Source organism: Hibiscus syriacus, unplaced genomic scaffold, assembly GCF_006381635.1.
Source record: "Hibiscus syriacus cultivar Baekdansim isolate YM2019G1 unplaced genomic scaffold, ASM638163v2 tig00116943_pilon, whole genome shotgun sequence".
NCBI lineage: Eukaryota > Viridiplantae > Streptophyta > Magnoliopsida > Malvales > Malvaceae > Hibiscus > Hibiscus syriacus.
In genome coordinates, this window is record NW_024063478.1 from 406,425 (window position 1) to 433,800 (window position 27,376).

At 34.2% G+C, this 27,376-nt stretch overlaps 2 protein-coding genes and 3 pseudogenes across 2 annotated transcripts; 2 read left to right on the plus strand and 3 right to left on the minus strand.

Moving 5' to 3' along the window:
• Positions 1-1,181: 1,181 nt before the first annotated feature.
• Positions 1,182-22,340, plus strand: LOC120188284 (importin-11-like). Its single transcript, XM_039191750.1, has 26 exons — positions 1,182-1,553; positions 1,660-1,769; positions 1,994-2,066; positions 2,281-2,342; positions 2,503-2,644; positions 3,008-3,226; positions 3,363-3,429; positions 3,924-4,323; positions 4,522-4,669; positions 4,797-4,957; positions 5,324-5,423; positions 7,656-7,730; positions 7,874-8,008; positions 8,443-8,532; positions 9,116-9,298; positions 9,383-9,487; positions 9,757-9,915; positions 10,603-10,647; positions 10,765-10,986; positions 11,204-11,310; positions 11,400-11,456; positions 11,561-11,633; positions 11,721-11,972; positions 12,383-12,596; positions 19,193-19,203; positions 22,331-22,340. The coding sequence occupies exons 1-23, from the start codon at positions 1,413-1,415 to the stop codon at positions 11,880-11,882; spliced, it is 3,036 nt and encodes a 1,011-aa protein (XP_039047681.1). The 5' UTR covers positions 1,182-1,412; the 3' UTR covers positions 11,883-11,972; positions 12,383-12,596; positions 19,193-19,203; positions 22,331-22,340.
• Positions 13,874-15,283, minus strand: LOC120188298 (annotated as a pseudogene).
• LOC120188286 lies at positions 16,290-20,326 on the minus strand (annotated as a pseudogene).
• Positions 21,585-22,315, plus strand: LOC120188287 (annotated as a pseudogene).
• Positions 22,341-22,520: 180 nt separating the features above from the next.
• On the minus strand, positions 22,521-26,301 carry LOC120188285 (chlorophyll synthase, chloroplastic). The gene is made up of 15 exons (XM_039191751.1): positions 26,083-26,301; positions 25,832-25,876; positions 25,631-25,719; positions 25,156-25,243; positions 24,795-24,880; positions 24,607-24,693; positions 24,473-24,538; positions 24,312-24,395; positions 24,162-24,223; positions 23,833-23,908; positions 23,366-23,428; positions 23,157-23,238; positions 22,983-23,059; positions 22,840-22,887; positions 22,521-22,741 (listed from the first exon to the last, which is right to left on the minus strand). Exons 1-15 carry the CDS (start codon positions 26,213-26,215, stop codon positions 22,679-22,681), a joined length of 1,149 nt encoding a protein of 382 aa, XP_039047682.1. The 5' UTR covers positions 26,216-26,301; the 3' UTR covers positions 22,521-22,678.
• Positions 26,302-27,376: the final 1,075 nt, after the last annotated feature.

Sequence of the window (27,376 nt, forward strand, 5' to 3'; positions counted from 1 at the left end):
AATAATTGAATCCGTCTTTCTACAGTCTATACAATGCTAATGGAGTTAAAAAAATTTAAAAAATATAATTTGAATGTTTTAATTATATTTAATTTAACAGAACTTGTCGACTATAATTGTTTTTTTTTATTTAGAGGTAGTGTTGGATTTTTGGTCCACTCGAATTTGATTTGAAAATTAAGTTTTTTTACTTGCATTCGATCCGATCTGAATTTGGGATGATTCTAGTCAATACGAATATAATACGATTTTTATGTCAAAATGGGTATTCGATTTGATCTGATCCACATATAAAATTGTATGCTTAATGGAAGCATGGTTTTCGCCGTTAAATAATCTTCCTTCTCAATTTCCTTCTATCCAAGCCAGTTTATTTTTATTGGCAATCCCACAATTTAGATCTTCTATTATTTCTCTTTTCTCCACTGTTTTCTTCTTTATCGTGCTACTGCTGTTGAAATGAAGAATAAATTAAGAGCTTACAGTTTCATCGTTAAAGAGTCAAAGGATTTTGTTATACACTACTAATGGTTTATATTATATATTATTGATATTACGTGAAAAAAAGGAGAAATTATATTTACAATTTTTAGCTTAAGTGGATAAGCTCAACGAGCCCGAGGTTAATGATATTAGCGATATTTAACAATAATACAATATTCGTTTATAACAAAATTTTAAATTTAATATAAAATATTATAGTTTTTCGAAAGATTAGTACTCGAATAATTCGTATTGGAATAATTTAATAAGTATTTATGTACTTTGTTATTGAGTGTCCAATTTTTTTAAATCAAAATATGTCTTACAGTCTAAGATATCTAAAAAAAACATGGTTTAGTCATTTTTCCACAAATGTAACTTAAAAATAAATAAAAATAAAAATTTGGATATATATTTAAATATAAAAGTTAAATGTTTAAATAAAAATAAAATCAAAATTTTATTTAACGAATCAGACTTGAAAATGAGCACTGATAATATTTTATATATTTTGATAAAAAAATAAAAGTTTAAAATAAATATAATTTGAGTATTTATTTTTCAAATAAGCCATTAAAAAGAAAAAAAATAAAATCAAGATTTAGGAGGCGAATTTACTAACGAAACCTACATTAGCATCGCTGCCAGAACGAAGGCCATCCCATATAGACGACCAACACCGTCTCGATCACTCTTTTGCTGTGTCGGCCCCTACATAATTCCAGCCATTTCCGTCGTCAATTAAAGAAGCACAAAAACGACACCGTTAAGAACCTCACTTCCGTCAATCCATCTGATGCCCAAGCTGAACTCGCCGCACCAGAAGCTTTTATCTTAAATCTCACGATTCGCCGATCCAACTCGCTAACTCGGCTCAGGTTGTGTTTCTCATAGTTAAAAGACTAGAGGGAAATTGTTAAGAGTTACTGATGGCGCTCTCGGCCTCTGATTTGCCTGCCTTATACACGTTGCTTGTCAACTCAATGAGCCAAGACGAGACCGTTCGCAAACCGGCCGAGGTGGCACTCTCTCAATCCGAAAGCAGGCCTGGTTACTGCTCTTGCCTCATGGTACTTATTTACCTTTTTTTCTAATCCTTGTTTTTCATTTTCTGTAAAATGCATTTGAAATCTACACTCGTTTAAGTTGCAATTTTGTTCTTCTGTGTTATTTCAGGAAGTGATTACAGCGAAAGATTTAGTATCTCAAGTGGATATTCGGTTAATGGCCTCTGTGTATTTCAAAAACAGTATTAATCGGTATTGGAAAAAGAGACGCGATTCCTCGTAAGTTATGATTTATTCTTTCATGCATTTGATTCACATGAGTTCAAACTTCAAATTTAGGATCCACTTTTCAATTTAACTCCTGAAAACTGCATTCTACTTCTTTTAGTAGCAAACGCTGCTCTACAAGCTGATAAGGAGTGTTTAACTATTTTTATTTATTTTCTCTCTTGAAATAAGTACATATAATATGTTTCCTTAATGACCTAGAATGTTTTATTCAGGGGGATAAGCAGCAAAGAGAAACTACATTTAAAGGAAAAATTGTTATCACACTTAAGAGAAGAGAATTATCAGGTATTCCTCCCAAGTTTTCACCTATTTATTGGTAAAGAATTTATGTTATTGCATAATGGAACTAGACCGTGGAGGCTAGGACTTAGTTGTATTATGATTTGATTGGATTTAAGTTACCTACTATTTGCTTCTGGTATATGTTCCTGGTGGCCTGTAATTTCCTTTGAGTTTACAGTCTTTAATATCTCTATCTTTTGCATCTTTTCTGATACAGATAGCTCAAATGCTGGCAGTCCTCATTTCCAAAATTGCTCGTTTCGATTATCCCAGGGAATGGTATATATCTTGACTTGTTGGACGCACTTATATTTGTTAACATGCTTCCCAGCTTAATTGAGCTAGAATATGTTTTTGTTTCTCCCTGCATTACGGGATTTCTTAAAGGATTCTTTTTGTAGTTAATAATATTTTTGATTCGTTGGTATAATGATTTTAGGCCAGAGCTGTTTTCTTTTCTAGCTCAGCAGCTTCAATCAGCCGATGTTCTTACCTCACACAGGATTTTTATGATTCTCTTTAGAACTTTGAAGGAATTATCCACAAAACGTCTTACTGCAGACCAAAGGAATTTTGCAGAGGTACGTTGTTACTGAAACATCTTCCTTCCGTAAGTTCCCCCTAGTTGAGGTCATGTTGGTCGTCCTGTTTTTCTAGCCCCCTCCTCTTATCTTAATGAAGGTGGATGTTACCCTTACGGGTTGGGTAGATTTGGATAGCGCTGATTTGAGAAGCACTTTAAAAGTTTAATGCTAATGCGAGTATATACATTTAGCACTGCAATTAGTGGCTTCTTCATTCTGGTTTATTAGTACTTCATTTCCGTGCTCCATCTTATCTTAGAAATTAAAATCTACTCATTTTAGGATCAAACCACTATTTTTGCAAAAATTGCAGTTCTGTTCCTTAGACAGGAAGAGTCTGACTTAAAACTTTCTTGGCAGATATCCTCCCATTTATTTGAGTATTGCTGGCATCTTTGGCAAAGGGATATACAAACAATATTACAGGGTTTTTCTACTATCATTCAGAACTATAATTCAAGTGCTGTGGAGCAGCATCATGATGACCTTTATCTAACATGTGAAAGATGGCTGTTTTGTCTGAAGATAATATGTCAATTAGTCATTTCAGGGTTTCAAAGTGATGCAAAATGTTTTCAGGTACTTATTCCTTCTCTCTCTTTCCGTTTAGGAAATTTTGTATATTTTAGAGTCAAATCAATTGGCATTTTATTATTTATCCTCCTCTCAGGCACTTTGGAATGAGAGTATATGATTTAAATGCTTTGTTGTGCAGGAGATAAGACCAGTCAAAGAGGTTTCTCCTGTGCTTTTGAATGCTGCTCAATCACTCCTTTCATACTGTAAGATAGCCTGTTCTTGATGTTTGGTTCCGTATGTCCAAAAACCAGATTTATCTGTATTAAATATTTGCCTGTTCTCCTAAAAGATGCAATAAGCATGTCCAGTCAAAAGAGTTCACTCGTATCAATTAATCAAAAAATAAGCAATCAGTACAGAATGTTTAAAAGATAGTTCCTGCTTTCTTTATCCAACCGGATTTTGTTGCATATAAAACTTAATCAATTCTATGGTGTGCTCTAATTTCTACAATTTTCTGCCCTCTGGAATATATATGAAGAAAATGGGTTTACATGGTCTGAAATGGGAATCTATTTTATTCCATTGTGTTTGTGGAGAAACTACCATTTTCTGTTCGTGAAAAATTGATATTATATTGGCTAGAAAAGAGATTTTTGGTCCCATTCTTTAAAAAAAAATTGAAACCATCTCATATACTTGTTAATAGAAGATTTTGTTTCATTAATTTATTTGTATGTGTCACCTTATGTTACAGATACATCTTTTCAGAATAGGCATCCTAAATTATGGGATTTTATAAAGAAGGCATGTATTAAATTGATGAAGGTTTTAGTTGCAATTCAACAAAGGCATCCTTATTCATTTGGTGATAAATGTGTTCTTCAACCTCTCCTCAATTTCTGTTTAAATAAGATTACGGATCCTGAGCCAGATATATTGTCCTTTGCACAATTCCTGATTAAATGTATGGTACTGGTAAAAAGTGTATTCGAATGTAAAGAATACAAACCAAGTTTCACTGGACGGGTTATGGATGAGAATGATGTTACACTAGAGCAGATGAAGAAAAACAATTCTAACGCTGTTGCTGGTGTTTTGACTTCCCTTTTGCCTAATGAACGGATCATACTTCTATGCAACGTATTAATAAGGAGGTAATTAGACTTTCACCTCTTCCTGTCCTAATATTAGTTTGTGTTGGCCGTTGCACAGTATGATGTTTCCTTTTCTATCCCCTTCTCAACCATTCTCGTGGGGAGGAATGAGACTTGGAAAACCATCTTAAAAATAATATATATCAATTACTTTTTGTTTGAATGTTTTAACATCTGTCCTAATTAATGTATTAACAGGTATTTTGTTCTGAACTCAAGTGATTTGGAGGAATGGTATGAGAATCCTGAGGCTTTTCATCATGAGCAAGATATGGTTCAGTGGACAGAGAAACTGAGGCCTTGTGCGGAGGCTTTATATATTGTGTTGTTTGAAAACCACAGTCAAGTATGTAGTAATTTAGTACATATCATTTTGTTTGTTATTTTGTTTCTATCCTTTCTATTATTTTTGGGTTGTCAGTTGTTTTCCTATAGATAAGTGTGGTTATTTTTAATTAACTTGTTATATGTAGCTGCTAGCTCCTGTTGTGGTGTCTATACTTCAAGAGGCGATGAATGGTTGCCCCGCTTCGATGGCTGAAATCACTCCTGGGTTACTTCTTAAAGACGCTGCCTACGGCGCTGCTGCATATGTATATTATGAGCTCTCAAATTACCTTAGCTTCAAAGATTGGTATGCTCATTCTCCAGTATATTATATTTGGTATGTATTCACTTGATAACTTTGCTGTGATTGTACTTGCTCTACCCTTGGTGGTTTGGGGTGGTCTTTATCTTCTTTCAAGGGTGGCATCACGAGGGTATTTGGTTTTTCCACTATTCTGTATTTTATGATTTTTCCAGATAATAATCCAAGCAAAGGAAGAACATTATTTAGTTCCTTCGCTTTTAAAACTTATTCCTTGGTTCAGTTCTTAAGTTACTAAAGAACTGCTCTAATCGCATTGTGAATAAATAAACTGGTATCATATTCTCATTTCCTATTGCAAGTATGATGAAATATCTTTCCTTTTTTTCCTGACAAAATCCTGGCTTACAGGTTTAATGGTGCTTTATCCCCTGAACTTTCTAACGATCATCCAAATATGCGTATCATCCACCGGAAAGTTGCATTAATATTAGGACAATGGGTTTCTGAGGTAATATAATATTCTATTGGTCTAATCTACATCCTGTCCAAGCATTCTTTCTGTGGTGTATTTGTTTGTTTGTACGCATGCATGCATTCCAATAGTATGTTGAGGCAGTAATCAGTATACCTTAATATTGACCAAAATTTTTTGGTCAAAAGCTTGTTCAATCTTCATTTAGCTCCCACAAAATGATGGTTACTAAATCTTTTCATATCTGACGTGGTAGATTTCTAATTGAGCCTTGAAATTTGTTTCCCTCATATAACAAACTAGTGATTCTTGATAAAGCATAACTCTAAAATCCTTTGGCACTTGATCCTGTTCCAGTTGCTGGAGCACTAGTGTTACAAATTTATATGCTAAATATTAGGGTTGATATATCTTGTATTCAATGTATGATATTATGTAGTTTATGTAGGATATTACTTTACATATTATAAGACCTTTCTACTTGTATATATACCAATAATGTCGATGAATAAAGTACAAGTATTCTCTTCCTAATATTTTCACAACTAGAGAATACTTCTGGGATATTAAATGAATTTGGTGAGTTCAATTCATCGGGGTGGTCTTGGTATGTTCAGTTGAGAAGAAACCTATGTGATTGGGAGCTAGAACAATTTTCAAATTTTCTTGCCATCATTCATAACTTCAGTCTATCCCAAGAGTCAAGAGATGGTCTGATTTGGAGAGGGAATGGGGAAATTTTTTCTGTTAACTCTTGTATGAAGACTTGTTTTCTTGAATCGGCAGAATACAATTTTTGGGTGAAATGTATTTGGAGGGGGTTGGTGCGTACTAAAATAGAAACTTTTATGTGGCAAGTAGTCCATCAGAAATTGGCAGTTAAGTTTGAGCTACAAAAAAGAGGGGTTTCGGGGATTGTTGATGTTTCTTGTCCTTTTTGTAAAACAGAGATTGAATCTGTCCCTCACCTATTTTTCTCTTGCACGGTGGCATGGTCCCTATGGAACAAGTTTTTGAATTTTTGGAAAATGAGTTCGGTTTTTCATGTAAATGTTCAAGGATTTTTACTTGCTTGGAATGATATGATGCCTTCTTCTTCTGTTTGGTCCTTAATTCTGGGAGCAGTGCTTTGGACCATTTGGAAATTCAGAAATGCAGTGGTGTTTGAAGGAAGGTCCTTGGATCAGATTGAGTTATTTTTAATGGCTAGGCTAAGGCTTGCTTCTTGGTTCTTAGCTAAGTTCAACGAGGCAACTATTACTATAGACACCCTGATTAGTGATCCATCTATTGCAGATATTTGCTATTCTTCCCGAAATTCGGCTACATGTCCTGGATTCCTCCTCCAAAGGGTTATATAAAATTGAATGTAGATGCAGCAGTTTGCAATAATTGGCGAAAGAGCGGTGTAGGTGGCTTACTAAGAGATAAGGCTAGCGAGATGATGGTTTCTTTCAAAGAATCTGCAGATCCAGGCCCTCCAACTTTGCTGGAGCTTATTGCCATCAAGAGGGGTGTCCTTATCTTTGAGCCTATTCTTCAGAGGTTTAAGAATCGGTGGATTGTTGAATCTGATAGCAAACTTGCTGTGGATTGGGTTAAGAATTTAGATAGTTGTGCTGGTGTTTTTCTTCATCTAGTGAAAGATATTGTTGTCATGATAAGAGTATTGGAGGGTGCTATCAGATGGGTTGACAGAACAACTAATATAGAAACTGATAGCTTAGCTAAGGCTGGTATTGGGTAGTTATTGTCGGTTGGATTAAGTTGTTTAATTGAGTGAAAGATGTGTTGTTTGGTGTGTTTCGGGTTGTTTTTTGCAAGGGGATTGTTTGTTTTAAACATTTTGTAATCTTTTACTTATTAATGAATTTTGAGGCACTCTTTTCCTCCTTCCTGATTAAAGAACACCGATTGGTGTTCCGTTAATCGTGAAGGGGTTTTTTAACGAGGCCTTCACTTCCTATCCCAAAAAAAGAGAAAAGAATATAAAGTACTTCTTTCAGTTAACAGTTTGGGTAAGTGCCGCTAGGAATAGACTTGACTGGTGCATTGGATGATTGATTTTGACAAGAACTTATATATCAAGAATTGAGGAATCTGTTTCATGTCTTCATAGTATAAGAATGATGCAGTCTAAATCTGGAATTTGGAATGTCGATATAATATAATACCGTGTATCCATTTGTTATTCCTCTTCAATTTCTACATTGGTTGAAGCAGGAAATTAGTTATAATGATTCTTTATTGATGTTTGCATCCCTGCAGATTAAGGATGACACAAAAAGACCTGCATACTGTGCTCTGATACAGTTGTTACAGGCCAAAGACCTATCTGTGAGGGTATGTTCTATCAATTTGCTTTTCCTTTTTCATGATGTTTCCCTGCTTCTTTCTCTGCCCCTTCATTATCACCTATTTATGCATTATCACCTATTTATGAAGGTTTTGTCCTTCGCTCACTATGTTGTGTTTTGTTGGTTTAGCTAGCTGCCTGCAGATCATTGTGTTTTCATATTGAAGATGCAAACTTTTCAGAGAAGGATTTTTCAGATCTACTTCCTGTTTGCTGGGTTTCATGTTTTAATTTGATCAAAGAAGTTCAAGAGTTTGATTCGAAGGTATTCTGTTGTTGGTTGTTGTTGATGTTCACTACTTGTTTAGGCATTCTTTTTCCTTTCATTTTTATAGAAAATGGAATTTATATATCTTACTGGATTGTGGAAAATTTCTGGAATCTATACTCAGCTTAAATATTTCTTTCATGCATGTATAGCATCTGATCATAATGTTGAATAGATGTGGATATTACTTGAAAACCTTTTTGTAATGATGTGCTTTGCCCGTTCCTACTTTAGATCATATTTGTCGTGATTTGTTTTAGTAAATATAGGTTCTCAAATATGAGATGCAAATTCTGGTATTGAGAGTCTGTCTAGATTTAATTGAGTCTTTGTTTGTGTTTCTAAGCTTACATGCACTTGTATATGCAACTGTGTATCCTGACATTTAATTCACATTTTGCTCAGTTTGCTGCTTTTCACATAAATTTCAGGTCCAGATTTTAAATTTGATTTCTGTTCTTCTGGGCCATGTCAATGAAGTTATCCCATATGCTAACAACTTGATGCAGTTTTTCCAGACGGTATTGTTGCCAATACTTCACTTCCTTCTCTGAAAGTTTCATATGCTTGGTTGTTGACAATATATGTACAAGGAATTTTTAAGAGGGAACCTTTTTACTAAATGAGATAATTAACAATTTTACAAATTGCTGTTGTGAAATTTGGGGCAAAATTTCCCACCATGCATAATTGATACTCCCTCTGTCCCACTAAAATTGTCACTTATTGACTTTTTTGGTCAATTTTTTTACTTTGTCTCATTATTTAAAATTTATTTTTGATAAAAAAAATTGAGAAAATATATTTTAAAACCTTCAATCAAGTAGTTTTTTAATATATATTTTATAAAATTTAATTATTTAAAACAATTAAAATAATTATGGTCAAAGTTTAAAAAATTGACCACCAAAGTCAATAAGTGAAAAATTTAATGGGATGATGGGAGTGGTAGTTATTAGAACAATAAAATTATAATTGGACGGGCAAGCAAAGTTTTGAGCGTAAATGAGTTAACTTGGTTACACATGCTATAGATTGTACTGATCAGGAGCTCATTTAAAATATATGTTCTTTTAATTTGCTTTAGCCTTTCAATATGAAAAGGTTTGGGAGGAATCTTCCGGTGAAAGCCTTCTACAGATACAACTTCTTATTGCTTTGCGGAACTTTGTTGTTGCACTTGGATATCAATCACCTAGTTGTTATGCAATGCTCCTGCCCATTCTTCAAAAGGGGATTGATATAAATGGCCCTGATGAACTCAATCTTCTGGAGGATAGCATGCTGGTCAGACTACTGTCCGAAAATTTAATTATTGATCTGGCTGCATTTACCATAAACAACTTGTGCTTAATGTTCTCATCTCTGCAGTTGTGGGAGGCTACACTTTCTCATGCACCTGCAATGGTTCCTCAACTCTTAGCATATTTCCCATGTCTTGTGGAAATAATGGAAAGAAATTTTGACCAGTTACAGGTTAGGCTTCTTTAATCATTTCTGTCCTTGTTAGGTTGGAGCTTTCAAACCCTTTTTTGTAGTGGTTCATCTAGAAAGTAGGATTTCAGAGGCTCCTTTAAGGAGAGTGTAGGTTTGTATGGTCTTGGATTGTCTAATGTTGCATTTTGTGCTTCAGGCTTCTATATTGTCATAAGTCATTGTTTACTGCTCACCCACCCACCCACCCACCCACCGATCTCTGTCTTTTTCTCGATCCTCATCCTATATTGATCTGATTATGCTTGCAGGTTGCTGTTGACATTACTGAAGGTTATGTCATTTTGGGTGGAAGAGAATTTCTTAGCATGCATGCTTCCAGCGTGGCTAAACTTCTAGATCTCATTGTTGGAAACGTTAATGATAGAGGGCTGCTTTCAACTCTTCCTGTCATTGACATTTTGATACAGGTATTATATCGTAAATTTTCAGGGCAGTGTCATCACATAAATAGGCTGAATTTTGAAGAAGCAAGTAGCAGTTTGTGTATACTGATCCCCCAGCCCCCGCCCCCGCCCCCACACACAAACACACACAAAATATCCATGGAAAAAGTTTCAATAATGAATACAAACATGACCATAAGCACACCTTTGTGTATGTATTCTTGCAGCCCTTTATTTCCTTATTCAAGGTTGTCAATTGTGTTCTATCTTGGGAAATATTGTGTGCTAACTGTCGTACTTCCTGTCATGCCTACAAGCCATTACATCCCGCAATGTGAAAACACTGCATTATAATATTTTTCACGTTTTAAAGAGAATGCCACTTGTTTCTTTATCAGGTTTGCTTTAAAAGAACATAAGGTCACATTTTATGACATATGATGTAATTGTAGTGGAGGGTTCTGGAAAGAGGAGACTTACTCAAGTATACTCATAAAAGCTGTATTCAAGAACATATCTGCTGGGCTTTGCATCCTTAAGTTGCTAAAAGTTCATGAATTGGATGACCGTTCCTTAAATTGCTAGAAGAGCAAATGAAATTGTTTGATCAAATGAACTGACGAGCATGGAGGTTTAAAATTGTTAAAACTGTATTGGAGCTGAGAAACTCAATCAGTTGTAGTAACTGTTAATCTTTTTGCTATTTTGTAGTGCTACCCCATGGAAGTGCCGCCATTAGTCAGCAGTACTTTACAAGTAAGCATGGTTCTTTACCCATTGAAATCTTTTATTATTCATGTTCACAGTTATATTCTGTGCTGTATGCATTTTCGTGACATCTATTTCTTGCTCTGCCTTGTAAAATATTGGCAGAAATTAGTTGTTATTTGCTTGAGTGGAGGAGACGATGGCGATCCTTCAAAGACAGCTGTTAAGGCATCCGCAGCTGCCATTCTAGCAAGGATTTTGGTGATGAATACCAACTATCTTGCACAACTAACATCAGAAACTTCGCTTTCTTCACTACTGCAGCAGACTGGTCTAGCTATTGAAGATAATATTCTTCTTTGTCTGGCTGACATATGGCTTGACAAGGTTAGTAGAAAACGATGGCCAGTTGGTTAATGTTCTGAACTGTTCGCATCGATGTCTTGACTCGGGAAGAATCAAAGAAGAAAAAGAACCCTGCTTTTATTTTCTATTTTTTTACCATCTACAGGCTGTTAGGATTGTGAAATTGGTAACTTTTGATCTGGCAAGCTTCTTCAAGTTAGTTTTTAACCTTTATCATTATCTTTGCATGTTTATACAGGTAGACAATGTATCTTATCCCCAGAAGAAAATATTTGCCCTAGCACTTTCCATAATTTTGACTATAAGGCTGCCTCAAGTTCTGGAAAAACTTGATCAGATGTTAAGGTACAAGCTCAATCTCGATTTGATGATATCTGCAACTGAGCATTGGATGACATTTAATCATTGCCATGATGATCAACTTTATGCTGCAGTGTCTGCACCAGTGTAATTTTGGGAGGGACTGATGACTTAACTGAGGAAGTGTCAAGGTAATACACCAAATGCCATTGTATTGTAAACTTTGTTTGGTGGAGATATTTACACCGGAGATTCATAACCATTTTCATTCTTAATTTTTGCTTATAAATTGCAGCGGTGATGCCATGAGCTCTAGCAGGTCTCACGGTGAGGGATTCCTTCCGAGTAAGGAGTTAAGGAGAAGACAGGTTAAAATTCATTCTTTAGTTAAATTCGCAAAGTTGTACGTCTGTTTTGTTAATTATTTATGATAGATTGGTTTTGCCATCATTCAGATCAAGCTCTCAGACCCTATCCACCAAATGTCATTGGAAAACTCGATGCGAGAAAACCTTCAAACATGTGCTTCCGTTCACGGGGAGTCATTTAATTCGGCTATGGGTAGTATCCATCCTGCAGCTTTTGCACAATTGAAGCAGGCGCTGAAAATGCCATAGGCAAGCCCTGAAATACTTTTTTGATCAAATGAGGTCCTATATTCTGGGATGTTATTTTTATTTTACCAAAGACTCAGAAAACTATTTTGGGTAAGATTTTCTAATCTTCTTAAATAGCCATGATCTTGAATAACCTCATTTGCATTGAATTCTTTGGCTTATTATACAAATTAATGCCTGAAGTTGACTACTCGTCTCAAGTTGGTGCTTTTAACATTTTTGTCTCAAATTGGTACCTGGACTTGGAAAAAATGCTCAAATTGGTACATATATTGTTTTGTCACTTCAACAACCAATTAGGGCGCTAACATGGTCGAAATGCTGAAATCATTAAGCACCATGTGTCACAATCTGATTGGTTGTTGAAGTGCCACATCAGAACCAGATACTAATTTGTATAATAAAGCCGAATTCTATGGAGTGTAAGTAGGGATTCTACCCAAGTTTCTAGCGAGTTTATGAAATGAAATGTCTGCATCCAACTTATGCTCTGATTCCAGGTGACATTCATGGTTTTGCTTTTCTTGAGGTGGGTTTTGGATTCTTTTGCAAATTTCTGCTATGGGTTGCCTGCATGGTGAGTTATTGATTTCTTTAATGTTGTTAAATTTGGCCTCATTTGCTTGCCAGAAGTTGAACTCTGTAAATAGCTTTGCTGATTCTTTACTGCCTTTCAGGGCATTGAGTTCATGGGAAGTATTTTGCGTTACAGTTGTAAAAAAAAACGAGTACTTATAATATGAAGTACGGACTGCATTTTAAGATTCTTTTTTGGATCGACTGGTTACTTTTGTTTCAATTTTGTTCACATTTGATCATCGGATTTGAAAACGTTATGTTTTGGTCTCTTATATTATCGATTTATTAAATTTTGATCATTTTTGTTATCGAGTTTACGTTTTGATCACTGAACTATTAACTCATTAATTTGATGATGATGATGTGATACATTAGTAAACGAATTAATCTTTAATTTGACTATTAAATTTTAGAAATAATACTAATTTGATATTTAATTTTAGAGGAAATATTATTTTGATTTTAAATTTTAGACAATATTAATTTGATCTCTAATTTAATTAAAGTTTCATGTAGTTGGTTATTGCTCATCACTATTGTTGTCGATCCCCGTTGGTTGTCATCGATTGTTGTTATTAACGATTGTTGGATCTTAAAACTTTTTAATTCATTATTTTGTTGCATCTTAACATAAATTCAGGGTTTGTAAAATTTTAAATCCGTTATCTTTTTGCATCTTAAACATAAACTCAGGGTTTGTTTTATTGCAAAATGTTTTGAATATTGTTGGTTGTTATTGGTTGTCATCGTTGACATACAGCATGTGTCACATATCATCTTGCTGTTGTGTCATCGTTATTTATGTATAGGTGGTAGTATCATATCATATTATTGCATAATAATTGTCATGCTTTAGACATATAATTATTCTAACAAGAAAAAAATCATTTAACCATAAGTTATTTTAATTCAAAATGAAATATTAAAGTTAAAATCTTTTGAAAAGAAGAATAAAGTGTGATGGCGAGTTAAGAAGAGGAAATAAAGATTAAATATTGCGTGACGTGTTAATTATAGGTTGGTTTAAATATTTTTTATTTTCATTAAGCAAAATATTGTATCTTTAAGAATTAATGTTGTTACAATTAAGATTTTATTAATAAATTTTATACTATGATTCGTCTATACATGTCAAGTCAAATTATGTGATAGAAGTGTCCACACGTGTAAAATTGACAAAAAGAATATATATTTATATAATATTATTATATGTATTAATCCAGATAATTGACCCTATCAATCCACATGAAACCAAAACTAAGAAGTCCAATGATTGGTCGATTACCCCTCCAAAACCAAATGAACAACCCTCACAAAAAGAAGAAAAAAACAGTAAGCCAATTGCTACAATTTAACGTAGACATTAAAACTCTGAGCTCCGTGTGAAAATAATCCAATGGATATGATAAACTTCATTCAGTATTATACGGATTCAGGTCTATGCTTTTGTACCAGGCTGAATCTTCCTTATCCTCGGAAGCAGCATTTTCTACTTCTTACTCATCCCTGTTATTTTCTTCAATTCTCAAGCAGATCAGCAGTGACTGTGGCATCTTGATTCTCTTCTTTCTTGACTTTCAGCTATCTCTTGAACCATCTCCATGAAGGATTCGCAATCTGAACATGTCAATATCACCCAAGTTTACTATTATCAGAAACATGTCAGAACCTCAAAATTGGAACACTTGCAAGGGGGATGTCCCTTGTAGTCCAAATTAGACCTATAAAAAAAGGGTTCAGATTCAAGTTTGTATGATCAATTTTTTATGGTCAAATAAAGCTGGATATAAAATCTGAATGAAGCTACAGAGTATTCAAGAACAAGGAGAAGGAAAAAGAAAGAGAGAAGAGACATTATCTCTCAAATTCTTCCCCAAAATCCATAATAAAGAGCAAAATGGTCAAGAAAATAGCAGCTAAATATGCGTTCTATTTTTTCATTTCTTTTTATCGACCGTCGTCTTTCCCATAGGACATAGGTTACTATATCCAAGACTTCAAAGGATTCTCCTATAATGTTAGGTTTTAGAATATTAATTTAATATCTACACACCAAAAAGAATGTGGATTACTTTAAATAAAAAAAAAAGGCAATTGCAAGAAGCAACCAATATCAAATTCAAAAGCAATTGCAAGATGCATCCAAGATGAAGTCAAAAAGGCTTACTCTCAACAGAAGCAAATCTGATGCAGAACATCTCTTCTTTCAATTCACCATCAGCGAAATCAGTTGCGTGCCAAACACATGATTTATCGTTTTCAGAATGTTCTTGCACAGTCATTGTTGGAACAACTGAAACATCATAGTTTAGCAATACTTGTATATACTCAAAGTTGCTACTTGAATGAACTTCTATTGGATATCTCGAAATCAGGTGAGGCAAAGAGGGTAAGAATGAAATAAAAGAACGGACCCATATGATTTGCACAGATCTTGAGGGTCTTAGACTGGCGCATGACGAGACGAGCCGAACCTTGCCATTGCTTTTGTGCTTCAAAAGCTTCACATTTCCAGCTCCTCTCTCTTTCCATTGATTCCCTTCCTTATCGAATCGGTACAGCTTCGCCTTCCTGCGTTAAATCATTTTTCACCGAATAAAAGAAGGATCGAAAACAAACTCCCGAGAAAAAAAATAATGGCGGGAAGCCGGGAACAGTAGAGACTAGAGAGAGTGAGAAAGAAAGGTAAAATTGCGCACAGATCGAGCAAAGGATCCTCGTCTTTTTTCGCCGGTGTCCTCATCTACGGCGGCGGGAACGTTCTCTTCGTCTTCTCTGTTGTGATCCTCTGGATCGTTTTTAGCAGTGATAGTGGTGGCCATTGTTTGGTGTTGCTGCTTATGCTGGGAGATGAATCATATATAAGTTTATAAATAGAGTGAAGGAAATATAAAGAACGAAGTGAAAGAAATCAAGAAAGACTCGACTCCTCCTGTCCATTGTTAAATGGCAACGGGCAGGATATACAGTTAATTCGGTTGATTAACTGATAACTGAATTTTAAAAAATAAATAAATGTTACAGAATTAATAGCAAATTAATCGACTGATTAACTGAATTAAATTTTAGTTCGAGATTAATTCAATTGAAACTGAACAAAATGCCTAATGCAATGCATAATCACAATGTATCAGGACTGCAACTAAGGAAAAGCAAGGCAATTTAACATCAATGATGGTGCAGAAGATGATGATAGCCTCCAGGTCCAGGATATACACTAATGGTTATAACTAAACATCAAATTTGAAAATGGTAGAGAGATCAAAAGAACTGGTTTTATTTTAATTATTTTTAATGTTTTTTTCCTTAGAAGACTTGTCCAAAATCAAATTTGAAATCTAATAGGAGTACAAATTACATCTCACAGATATTTCTTTGTTGCCTTCCATGCATTTTTTTAGATAAGCCGAAAAGGAAAGTCTGTTTCATCGTTATCCAAAGAAACCCATTTTCTTCATGTTACAATGAAAACATTTATCCTGGTTATGGATTTACTTGTTGCTTCTCGTTTCTCTGCGGCCCCAAGTTGTCCAACCCAGGATTAGAAGCGCCCTTCACTCGCGGTGAATGACTTGTGAACCACGTTTTCATTTTTTTTCCACGAGAGTTGTGATTGGTCTCTGTCGAGATTTCGACACTGGTTTCTGCTGAATCTCACGGTGGAGACAGAGGTAGTTGGTGCCTTCACACCAATTGAATTCGTCTGGTTGCTAGAACTATATTAAAGGACCCATATTTAAACCCACACAAGTTATTATCTTCACTCAAATCAGTAGGATGAGACGCAGAAAACAGAGTAGATCATGTGACTTGTGAGAGCCCCATCGGGATAAATGTGCCATAATTATATTATTTTAAATTATAACTCAATAACCAACCACGTCATCATACAAGTGAACATTGTACCAAAATTGAAAGAAAAAAAGAAATTAGAACACGAGTGTACATTTCTTAAAATCATGATCCTCCATCTGTTGTTGCATCCATAGGCTCAGCTCCAGCTTCTGCCTCATCGGCTTTATCACCCTTCTTACCTGCAGTAAGAGGTATATAAACCTTGATTTAGTATATAAACACTCAAAATATTTGATTCCAATACATCAAAGGTATTTGGCAATGCCAATCATGAGTAAAACATACTATTTTCATCCCTTGTATACCTTTCTTCTTCCCACCACCTTTTTTCTGTCTTTGTACCCAGAGCTAGCCATGCCTCAGGATCATCTATCACCTTGGTCGGCTGCAGCTCCTGCAGAGGATGGGATGTTATCCGAACTGATCCGTTAGGCATTAGTAACACGGTGAACATGATATGAGCGATATAATCACCTGCACAATTAAACATGTGACCATATTAAACTCATTATGATATACGATGGCATTAACAAGGTACTATTTCCTCCGTCTTCGTATTATCAAACAAGATTTTCACTACAAAATCATACCAGGCTTCTCATGAAGAACAGGATATGGTTGCAAGAGATTTTGATTCACACATTCAACTAAAACTAGTCGAGCTCTTTTCTCTTCCAATGCCCTGTTTCAAGAAAATCCACAAACTGATTAAACATCATAAATAATTTCCGATGCATACTCGCAACAAATGCAAAAAAATACAGACCGAGCAGTGAATGGCAGGATGGGAAATTTCTGATTTATCTTACTGAATAAATCTAGAGGTATTCATCTTTAGACGATAATTCTTATCAACAGCCCTCCTATAAATAGAGATGTCTGCTTCTCATCTAACAGCTTCGGCTACAATTTAAACATGTGGAAATCTTAAGGATAATTAATACAACATATGCATAGTAAAGCTAAAAGAAGATAAAAGACAATACCTTGCCTTCACCGGTGCTTGCAACTATATCTACCGCATAAACCTCACTTTCCTCAAAGTCTGCATCATCAACTCTTGTATCTGGATCAGAGACGCTTAGTATGACTTTGTTCCCATCTATCACAAACTGCTTCAATTGACGGCTAAGTACACCTTCAACAATTTTGCAGTCATAAGCTGCAGCTACCTTTTGAATTGCATCTGTTACATCTTTATTCTGACATTAAATCACAATCAAAAGAAATTAAGTACAATGAAGAAAATAAATTAAATAAGTGGAAAAAAAGATCCTAAACAATATGAATTACGAAGGAAAGTAAAGTAATACTGAATTCATCAGAAAAGCAGTCCATATAGAGCAGAAACCTTTAAAAACGTTTTCACATATCACAGTAAACATGGCAAAACTCGCTTGGATGTTTGTCCATAGCTTTTAAAAATTATGGTATATAGATTTTACAAATAAGAAAAAAGGAAAAAGATGGAACTCATATGAATTGCCAATCCACTGCAGCAGTTGGTTTGGGTGGTTGACTTGGATTGTAGAGCGTGTGGCACAAAGAATAAACGATACTCTATCAGTGTAACTATGACAAAAAGAAGCAACATTGGAACTGCATCCATAGCCCAAGATTATCTTCATCATACAGAAATCAAGCAAACCTTGAACCACACATCCCAAACCACCATAGTAGGGGGAAAGGAAAAAGTTGATATCATAAAGCTGCTGCCACAGTAATTAAAACCAATTTATTGTATAAAACAAGAGCTTTGAAACACTTATAAAACAATCATAAGGGTAACATCAATTCATGGTAGTTTAAAGAACATGTTGGTCTACTTAGGCAAGTGGTAAAAAAATGTATCACCCTAACACAGCCTAGCATGACCGACTAAAATATTGGCAACAGGGAAAAGAGGAGATCGCAAGAAAATGATCACCTCGGCAAAGTTGCCTCCACAAAAATGTCTATTCTTCATCTTACATGAGGGCAACAACTTTAAGGTAGTTTGATAAAAACAATCAAAAGGTACTTTTAAAGAACATGTAGGTCCACTTATGCAATAGGTATAATCCAAAAAAAGATGTATCACCCTAATGCAGCCTAGCACGACCAACTAAAATATTGGCAACAGGGAAAAGAGGAGATTGCAAGAAAATAATCACCTCGGCAAAGTTGCCTCCTCGACAAATGTCTATTCTACATATTACACGAGGGAAACACCAACTTTAAGGTCATTTGATAAAAACAATCATAAGGTAGTTTTAAAGAACATGTAAGTCAACTTAGGCAATAGGTATAATCCAAAAAGAGATGTATCGCCCTAATGCAGCCTAGCATGACCAACTAAAATATTGGCAACAGGGAAAAGAGATCGCAAGAAAATGATCACCTCGGCAAAGTTGCCTCCGTAAAAAATGTCTATTCCACATCTTACACAGGGCAACACCAACTTTAAGATAGTTTAATAAAAAAATCATGAAGGTAATACCCACTTGTAGTAGAATTTAGAGAAAATGTTGATTCACTTAGGCAATTGGTGTAAACCATAAAAATGGTATCACCCTAAGACCGCCTAGGTCAACCGAATATGATATTGGCAACAGGGAAAAGAGGAGATCCACAATAAATTGATCACCTCGGCAAAGTTGCCTAGCCTGAATTCTGTTCTACATCTTACAAAACTTCCAAGAATAAAACAAAAAGGTATTGAGTATTCACAAGAAAAGCTGTTGAAAAAACTGAGTTGAGAGATTATTTCCCCTATCAGAATAACTATGACAAAAAAACTTCATTTGGATGTAGATCCATAGCTAAAAAAAAGTTCATCATTAAGTAATGAGCAAAAGCAAATTCTTCATGCTTAAAGCAATTGCAAATTCAATTAGAAAAATGAAAAGTTCGGTCAAATAGCAAAAGCAAAATAGATGTAGAAACATTCAAATAACACAAAGGATAATAAAGAATATGAGCATCACAGCAATGATATACAAAACAATTATCTTCTTTCCCGGCCTGACAAGTCTCAAGGCAACTTCGGCAGCGGTATTTGCAGCAGCAATTACATCAGCCTGCCTGCCAGAGACTGGTCCATCCTTGTCAACATGAGTGCGTGCAACTACAGCTATAAACCCATCAATGTGGCAACCCATATCACTGCATCCAGGAAAAACGGAACATTTTACTTGACACTCAAAAGTAAAAAATCCCACCAAAATATTAAAAAATTATACATGTTTATGAAGCTTACATCTTCACCATATCACCTTCTTCCAACTCCGAGGTGTCACTAGCAAGTGGAGAGAAATGACAGACAACGTTGTTCACAGAGATACAAGTAGGGAAAGCAACACCCTTCTCAATCTCCTTCTTAGCATTCTTGTACATGTTGCCCGTTTGTCTTTGCATTACATAGAACACGGATTCCTAATCTCGTTATCGATGGTAAAAAAACCTACAATAAAACACTAAACCATCATAAACCAAAACGCTTACTCTCTGATAAAAGAATCACCCTTCTCACAAATGTCAACAATCTTAGATTTCGGCTTGCATTCTTTCACAACTAGCTGCAACGCCTCTGCAAATTTCCAAAACATAACATCAAAACAAAAACAACAAAAAAATAACCGAACAAATATCAAAACTAAAAACCCATTTCCAATACGCTTTAGAAAATTCAAGTAAATAACAAAAGATAAGATACTAACTGTTGACAATCTCAGCAGAGCTCTTGTACTTGGTAACAACTTCAGAGGAGGTGAGATCCAGCTCCTTCTCCTCTCCCTCATATTTTCCGACATCGTTTCCAGAGCTTATAAAAACCTATGAAAATTCCTTAAAAAATAAAATAAAAAAGATATCAGTGAACGGTCAAAGAAGATACTGAGAAAAGGATGACGGTAATTGAGAGAGAAAGGAGCTAACTGGTCGAAAATAGCAGCAGTCAATTAGGGGAGCTAGGGTTTTGAAGAGGTAATGTGCTGAGAAGAGATGAAATGTATAAATAAACAATGCTGACTCGAAGAGGAGAGAATTAGGGTTTTTGGGATCTTATAACGGCAGCGTTCTCTTATATTGAATTTTTTCTTTTAATATGAAATAATTATAAGGTAATATTTATTTATTATTTTTTAATTATTTGATAATACACATACTTTACATATATTGTTACTTGAACTTAATGTCTATTTTATCACTAAAATCATTTGATAAATTGTTATATAAAATTTTATAAATTTATATCCCTAATTTTTAATATATATTTTTAAAAATATTATACCCTTAATTATGTTTTTTATGATATGTGTGGACCTTTTGGCTATTTTAGATAGGGTTATGGTACAAAATTTCAATTCGGTAATGATCTTGAGACTATAATAAAACCTTTAGATGATGGAAAGATACTAAATGAGACATTGTTTGATAATCTATTGAAAATATTCATTCAACTGATGATTAATATTTTAATGAATTAATTTATTCAATATATTTTCCGGAAAAGATAGGGAATTAATTACACGGGATGAAACTCACAATTTAATTTAATGTCAATAAAAAAATAATGTTATTTGTCATTGTATCATATGTTTAACCAATAAAATTTGTACGAATCAAGTAATTTTAATAATTAAGAGATTGTTATTATTTTTTTTTAAATTTGATTTGAACACGATATTTATAGATTTACATGAACGTTTATTATTAATGATTAAAAGTATTTGAAATAAATATTACTTAAATATTTAATCGTTTTTTTTCTCTCTAACACAGTAACACTAGTCCTTGTAACGTATAAGATGTGGTTAGAATATGTTCCATCAATTTATATTTTTTTCGGTTAACTTTTATGATATTTTTTTTCTGTAGAAACATCTAGTTTAAAATAAAACTAAAAAACATATAAGTGTTATTATATTTGTAAGTTAAAAATATATATGAATTGTTTTATATAAAATTTTTATTAGGTTTATATTGACTTAATTTATAGAATTTTTCTAAATTCACGTTGTTTGGATCAGATATGTTATATATCCTCCTCTATTCAAAAACCAAAAAAATATTTATATATTTCCTTTTTCTCGTAAGATCTAAGAATGTTGGAACTCGGAAACCTATGTTACTACTGTAACTAATTTTACTATGCTTTGCACCCAAAATATGACTAAGAACCTGCGTGTCGTCGGAGAAATGCATCATTTCCTCGTATATTCCTTTACGTGTCGTCGATCTGCTCCTTTCATGGCTTCCTTCTATAAAAACCACCCTTAGCCACTTTGCATGCATAGTAACGTGAATTCACCTAGTGTTAAGTAAAGCCAGAAGATTGAAAGTGATAATGGCGTCTCAACAAGAAAGACAGAAACTTGACTATAAGGCAAGGCAGGGAGAGACGGTTGTTCCCGGAGGAACTGGTGGCAAGAGTCTCGACGCTCTAGAGAACCTTGCTAAAGGTATACTGTCTACATATTGTTTGATATTTTGATCATTCTTTGAGATGGGCTTAAAATTTTATGTTAGAAATGAATTTATAAAATTTTATATTAGAGAATGAATTTATGAAATTTTATCTTAAAATCTTACAAGAAAAATGTAATTATCGATAGAAAAGACGACTGCATCTACTAACCTCCTTCTGTGTATCCCTGACCATTCTTTTATATATATATATATATATATATATATGTTTGTTTTCTTGAATATATATATATATATATATATATATATATATATATATATATATATATGTTTGTTTTCTTGAATATATAGGGAGAAGTAAAGGAGGCCAACCAAACAAGGAGGGGGCAGCTAAGGAGAGAAGGGTATCAGGAACTGGGAAGCAAAGGAGGACAAAGAAGGATGGATCAAATGGGGAGTGAAGGGTATCAAGAAATGGGCCAAAAAGGCGGACTCAGCACTACGGACAAGTCGGGGTTGAGCGAGCTGCCGAGGAAGGAATCGATATTGACGAGTCCAAGTTAGTTCAGAACTAGGAATCCATAACACTCTGCTGTGTTGTGCCTCAGTTTGCTAGGGTTGAGTCTTAGTGGGGTTTTCAGTTTCCGTTGTTCTCTTTTTTCCTGTGTGTTTCAGTAGGTTGGTTTGTTTTTCTGGTTTCCAGTGGTCATCTCTATGAATATCTAACAGAAGATTAGAGTCTATTCCACCATGAAATAATGCTTTATCATGCACTACTAAAATCCATACAATTGCTGACATCACCAAACATATCTGTTTATTTCACTAAGTGTACAAACAAAGAGTTCTAAAATCCGTGAGTAACACTTTTCCAGAGACTTTCCCAAGACAAAATGGTAAAAGGAAAAAGAGAGGAGGCAAGAAAAGATACATTGGGAATAGACTGATTAATTTCATCAGTGGCTCGTTGCTAAAGCAGTCACCAGTAATCCAAGCACTAGAAATGGTTGTGCGCTTGCCTGAAACACAGCAACAAGCGTAAACGATTAATACGAAACAAGAGCTAAATTGCAGCTCTGTGTTCGTCAGTGAGCAATGGAGTTCGAATAAAATTTACCTGATACTTGACATCGTACTTGACAGGATCCTTTAGGAAGTACTGGAACTGCAGTGGATAAGATATAGGGTATATATGAGCATTAGAGTTTATCAAGGTAAAAGGGGTTGTAGTTTCTACTAAGTATCAAGAAATATTTCTACCTGAAATACAACTTGCGGAACTATCAAAGCAACTAGGGCAAGTGCATAATATGGCTTACCAGCACCTAGAAGATAACCTGTAAGCAACATATGTGATGTGATTACTTTTACCAAAAGAAAGATGCACTGAATTTCCTAGTTCTTCAGTTACTATCATAAATTCCAGCTACATACCAGCTACAGATAATTGTGTTATGTCGATAGCACCAACACAAATCCATTTAGCCGTCTCAGCACCGAAGGCTACAGGAAGAGACTGCTCAAGCATCATAAGCATACAAATATCAACTCCCTTTTCCCAAAGGATAATATAAAGCAAGCAGCTTGCAGAACTCACTACAGCCCCAAGGGTTTAGCCAATAAGAATAGTAAAGAAAGAAGACCTGTAATCCTAGAGCTTTGTCTCCTTCTATACTTTTGAAGTCATTAACAATGGCAATACCCAACTGCAAAGTGATACAACAAAAACGAATTGTTACAAGTCAAATGATATACTCAGGGACAGACGTACGTTATGGGTGGTCAATTGTAATTTTGAAACCATTATAATTAAACCCTTGCTCCTCCCAAAATTTTGGTATAATTGTGTTTTAGGATATTGTCAGTTTTCAAATTAATGGAATTAAGCCTTTACATCAAATTTATATGGTTTGTTACTTTCTAAGACCTTTGAATTTTAAATCTAGTGAAAGTAAATCTTTCATCTCTTAATTTTTATGGTTTAATTATATTTTTAAAACCATATTTATTTTAAAGTTACACAATTTGCCCCCCTCGTGATTCAATCCTGGCACCGTCCTGCATATACCTCAAAACATAAACAAGAATGTGATAGATGTAAAAAACATACCCCAGCTATGCTGTATAAGAGTGTGAGAACAATGATGTCGGGTGTAAGTGTACCAAACAAAGCTTGACCAGCCCACCTATTAACAAAGTTTAGCACAAATCTTGTCACGGTGAAGGTGAAAGTCCGGGACATGTCAAATACTTCAATAAGGAAATAAGACAAATCATTCTGTGAGTCTCATATTATGAACGTTTGAGATTATTCTACATAAGGGTCTAAAGCAGTAAGACGGTATATAAATCAATGGAATAGAAATCATGAATCATCATAGGTGAATAACGGTAGTTTAATTTATGTTGTAAACATTAGCAAAATAGATGATATCACACCAGGGCAAACTGATATAGCTAGCTCCAAGAGCAAAATTTCCTATCCAACCATTTTGTTTCAGCTGCAAAATATTTGAAATTTAGTTAGATCTAAGCTTTTATTTTCATCCACAAGAACTAAGTAGACAATGAAGTACGCAAGTGAACTACCTTTAAAGGAGGTGCAGAGTATATGTATGACAGCAAGGATCCTCCCAAAGCAAGGTAAAATAGAGTAGGAGTGTCATGCCCTGCCTATAAAGATGGATTAGAACTGCATTGTCTTTGTACATCTTTTAGGTAAAACGTGCCCATTGTTTGAAATTACCTACCCACACGTCTAGTATACCAGCTATGCCAAGGCCTCCTAAGAGTAACAACCAGATTTGGCTAATAACCTGAATGAAAATTTTGATGAATATCACTGCAAACAAAACATGTATATACACAAACTAGTTATACACACCTCGTTCTCGGATATTGCTCCGGAAGGGATTGGGCGATAAGGCTCATTAATTGCATCAATTTCTCTATCATACCAATCATTGAGAGTCTGAAAAATGTCAAATTAGCCAGACAATTTTGCATTATTCAATTTGAAATTCCCCTTTTTCATTAAAATCAATAGACAATATCATTCATAAGGGTTTATACCTGAGTATAGCCTGTTAGACATGGACCTGACATTATCATGCAAAGAACTGATTTGGCAACATCCTCCAAATTCCAGTGGAAGTTTCCTACAATTTATAAAATCATTTGAGGTGGTCCTCTAGTTAGCTTACAAACTCTTCCACAAAACTTGTAAATGAGTTCAGGGACAGAGAAATACATTCATAAAAGAAAGTGATTGGGATGAACAAGTAACATTTAACCAACACATAAAATTTCAAGCACTAGATATTATGGAACTTCCATATGATTTCTTATGTATTTTAATTCTTATACCCACAATAGAAGGGTATTCCTAGTTCTAATAATAGATCTGATCAAGTTTTCTTGGAGATTAGAGTACCCGAAGCAGCAGCTCCACAAACTACTCCCCATACCAATGGAGGCCAAGTAACTGGCTTTGTAAGTTGAAGACGGATCTTCCATTTATTCTGCATCATGTATAAAAACACCAAGTCATATAGTAGCTCTTATACAAGTGAGGATAGCTTCAAAGGTTCCTAGATAAGTAAGGCTCAAGGTTTACTCATTTGAGTAGCAAAAGAAACAAACAAGAGCAAAAGTTTTCCCAGTAAGCATCTGCCAATTGTGAACCAAATTACGTGTATGACTAATGCACTAAAAGCAATAGTTTTATCCTCAGAATATGAAGGCGACTGCCCTGCAACTAAGAATTCTATTTTCATTCAGTTGACATCTGAAGTCCAATTGCATTTTTAGTCAATAATTGGAGCATAAATAATAAGAAATCACTGAAATTCTGTTAGCATCATCAAGTAAAAAAAAGGTAGAAATGGATCTTTATCTAGAGGAATTACAGTTTCTTGGGCAGCTCCTTTGATACCAAGAAGTTGGTTGAAGCTTGACCCTCCACCGGCAGGTGCCTTATCCGGTGCCTTGGATTTTACTGCCAAATAAACACAAATATCCACCACAAAAATTCTGAAATTTGATCGGAAAAAAAACTAGTTTATATATATTTGTTGTTGAAAGCAACAAAAAAAGTCATAAACACAAACCTTCATTTGTATCAGTGTCCGCCGCTCTGACAGTCAATCTCCGTCCTGAAAAAAGGAAAGTAAGGAGATTTGGTTCGCAGTATTAGAAGCGAAAGAGATGAAATTAAAAATAAATTAAGGATAAAATAGAAAGGATAAGAGCTAAAAAGTAACTCTTGTTTACAGCTATTCAACTATCAAATTCAATCCAAGTTCCTTTCGAGGTCTAGCTAATGGAGGAGCAAAAACAGAGCAGTAACGAGTTAACTCACTGGTTAGAGAGAGAGTAGGGGGAGTTGAAACGGAGTGAGTTGGGACACGGAGGCGATTGGCGTCTTTGTTGTTGTTCCAATTGTGAAATCTGGATAGCTTCGAGCAAAAAACAGTGTTGAGTATGGACGACATAGAAGAGATTCAAGTTTCTTACACTTTCTTTCCACTTCGAAGCTCCAAGGAGATGGAACAAGCTACCAAGCGTTATGGTTTGTAGTTGATAACCCAGCCCAGCTCCTCGGTGCATATTAATATTGGAGAGGAAATAGAAAACTTATCCATTTTTATTGTTTTCTTTATTTCAATTTAACTATTATTAATTAATTATAAATATTTAATTAGATGAAAATTAATAATTTAATTAAAAAAATTACTAATTTGAGATTTTCGCATATTAAATATAAAATGATTAAGATATAACATGATAAGTGTAAACTGAAACAATATTATATAGGGTAAACTACATATTTAGTGTCTAAACTATTACTTTTGTTTCATTTTTATATCTAATCTTTATTTTTTCCAATATTATACCTAACGTTTAGTTTAAGTTTCATTTAGTACTTCGCTGTTAAAAACTTAACAGTTATGTTGATGTGTCATCGTAAGATAATGTCACGTCATCAATGAAAAAAATGACTCATCAACAGTTCTGTTATTTTTTCACGTTGAGATGCCAAAATGAAATATAAACTAAACGTTAAGTATAATTAAAAAAATTATATATAAAATTTGAATAAAAATAATAGTTTAAGTACTAAACATGTACTTTACCTAATTGTTATAAAATAATATATGTACATAAATTTTTAACTATCGACAATATGCATCCTACAAACACATCTGCATATTATAATTTACATTGGGGTAAACTAGATATTTAGTTATCCACATATTTTTATAGTTTTGTTTTAGTCACCCCATTATTTTTTAAAATCATATTTAACACTATGTTTTGATTCTATTTTAGTTACTCATCGTTAAAAAATTAATAGTAATATTGTTATGTCACCATAAGATAATATCACGTCATCATTTGAAAAAAAATAAAAAAAATATCAAATTAATGGTTTTATTTATTTTTTAATAATAGATGACCAAAATAGAACAGAAATATAAAGTTAAGTATGATTCACCAAAACAATTGAGTAATCACCATAAAACTACAAAAATATGAGTTACTAAATAAGTAAATATGTAATTTATCCTTAGATTTATGACCCAAAAGCTGACACTATGTAATTTAAACATTATTCCGAAGTGTAGAGGGGGAATTATGAAAAGACATCATAT

Bases quoted from the DNA above. Each gene is read 5' to 3' on its own strand.
- LOC120188284 (XM_039191750.1), top strand. From the start codon at position 1,413: ATGGCGCTCTCGGCCTCTGATTTGCCTGCCTTATACACGTTGCTTGTC. The intron at 7,731-7,873 runs GTATGTTCTATC...TTGTTGGTTTAG, and splicing joins CCAAAGACCTATCTGTGAGG to CTAGCTGCCTGCAGATCATT. The intron at 9,916-10,602 runs GTATTATATCGT...GCTATTTTGTAG, and splicing joins TCATTGACATTTTGATACAG to TGCTACCCCATGGAAGTGCC.
- LOC120188285 (XM_039191751.1), bottom strand. From the start codon at position 26,215: ATGTCGTCCATACTCAACACTGTTTTTTGCTCGAAGCTATCCAGATTT. The intron at 24,539-24,606 runs GTGTGTATAACT...ATTTTCATTCAG, and splicing joins GAGCAATATCCGAGAACGAG to GTTATTAGCCAAATCTGGTT. The intron at 22,888-22,982 runs GTAGAAATATTT...TATCCACTGCAG, and splicing joins TTCCGCAAGTTGTATTTCAG to TTCCAGTACTTCCTAAAGGA.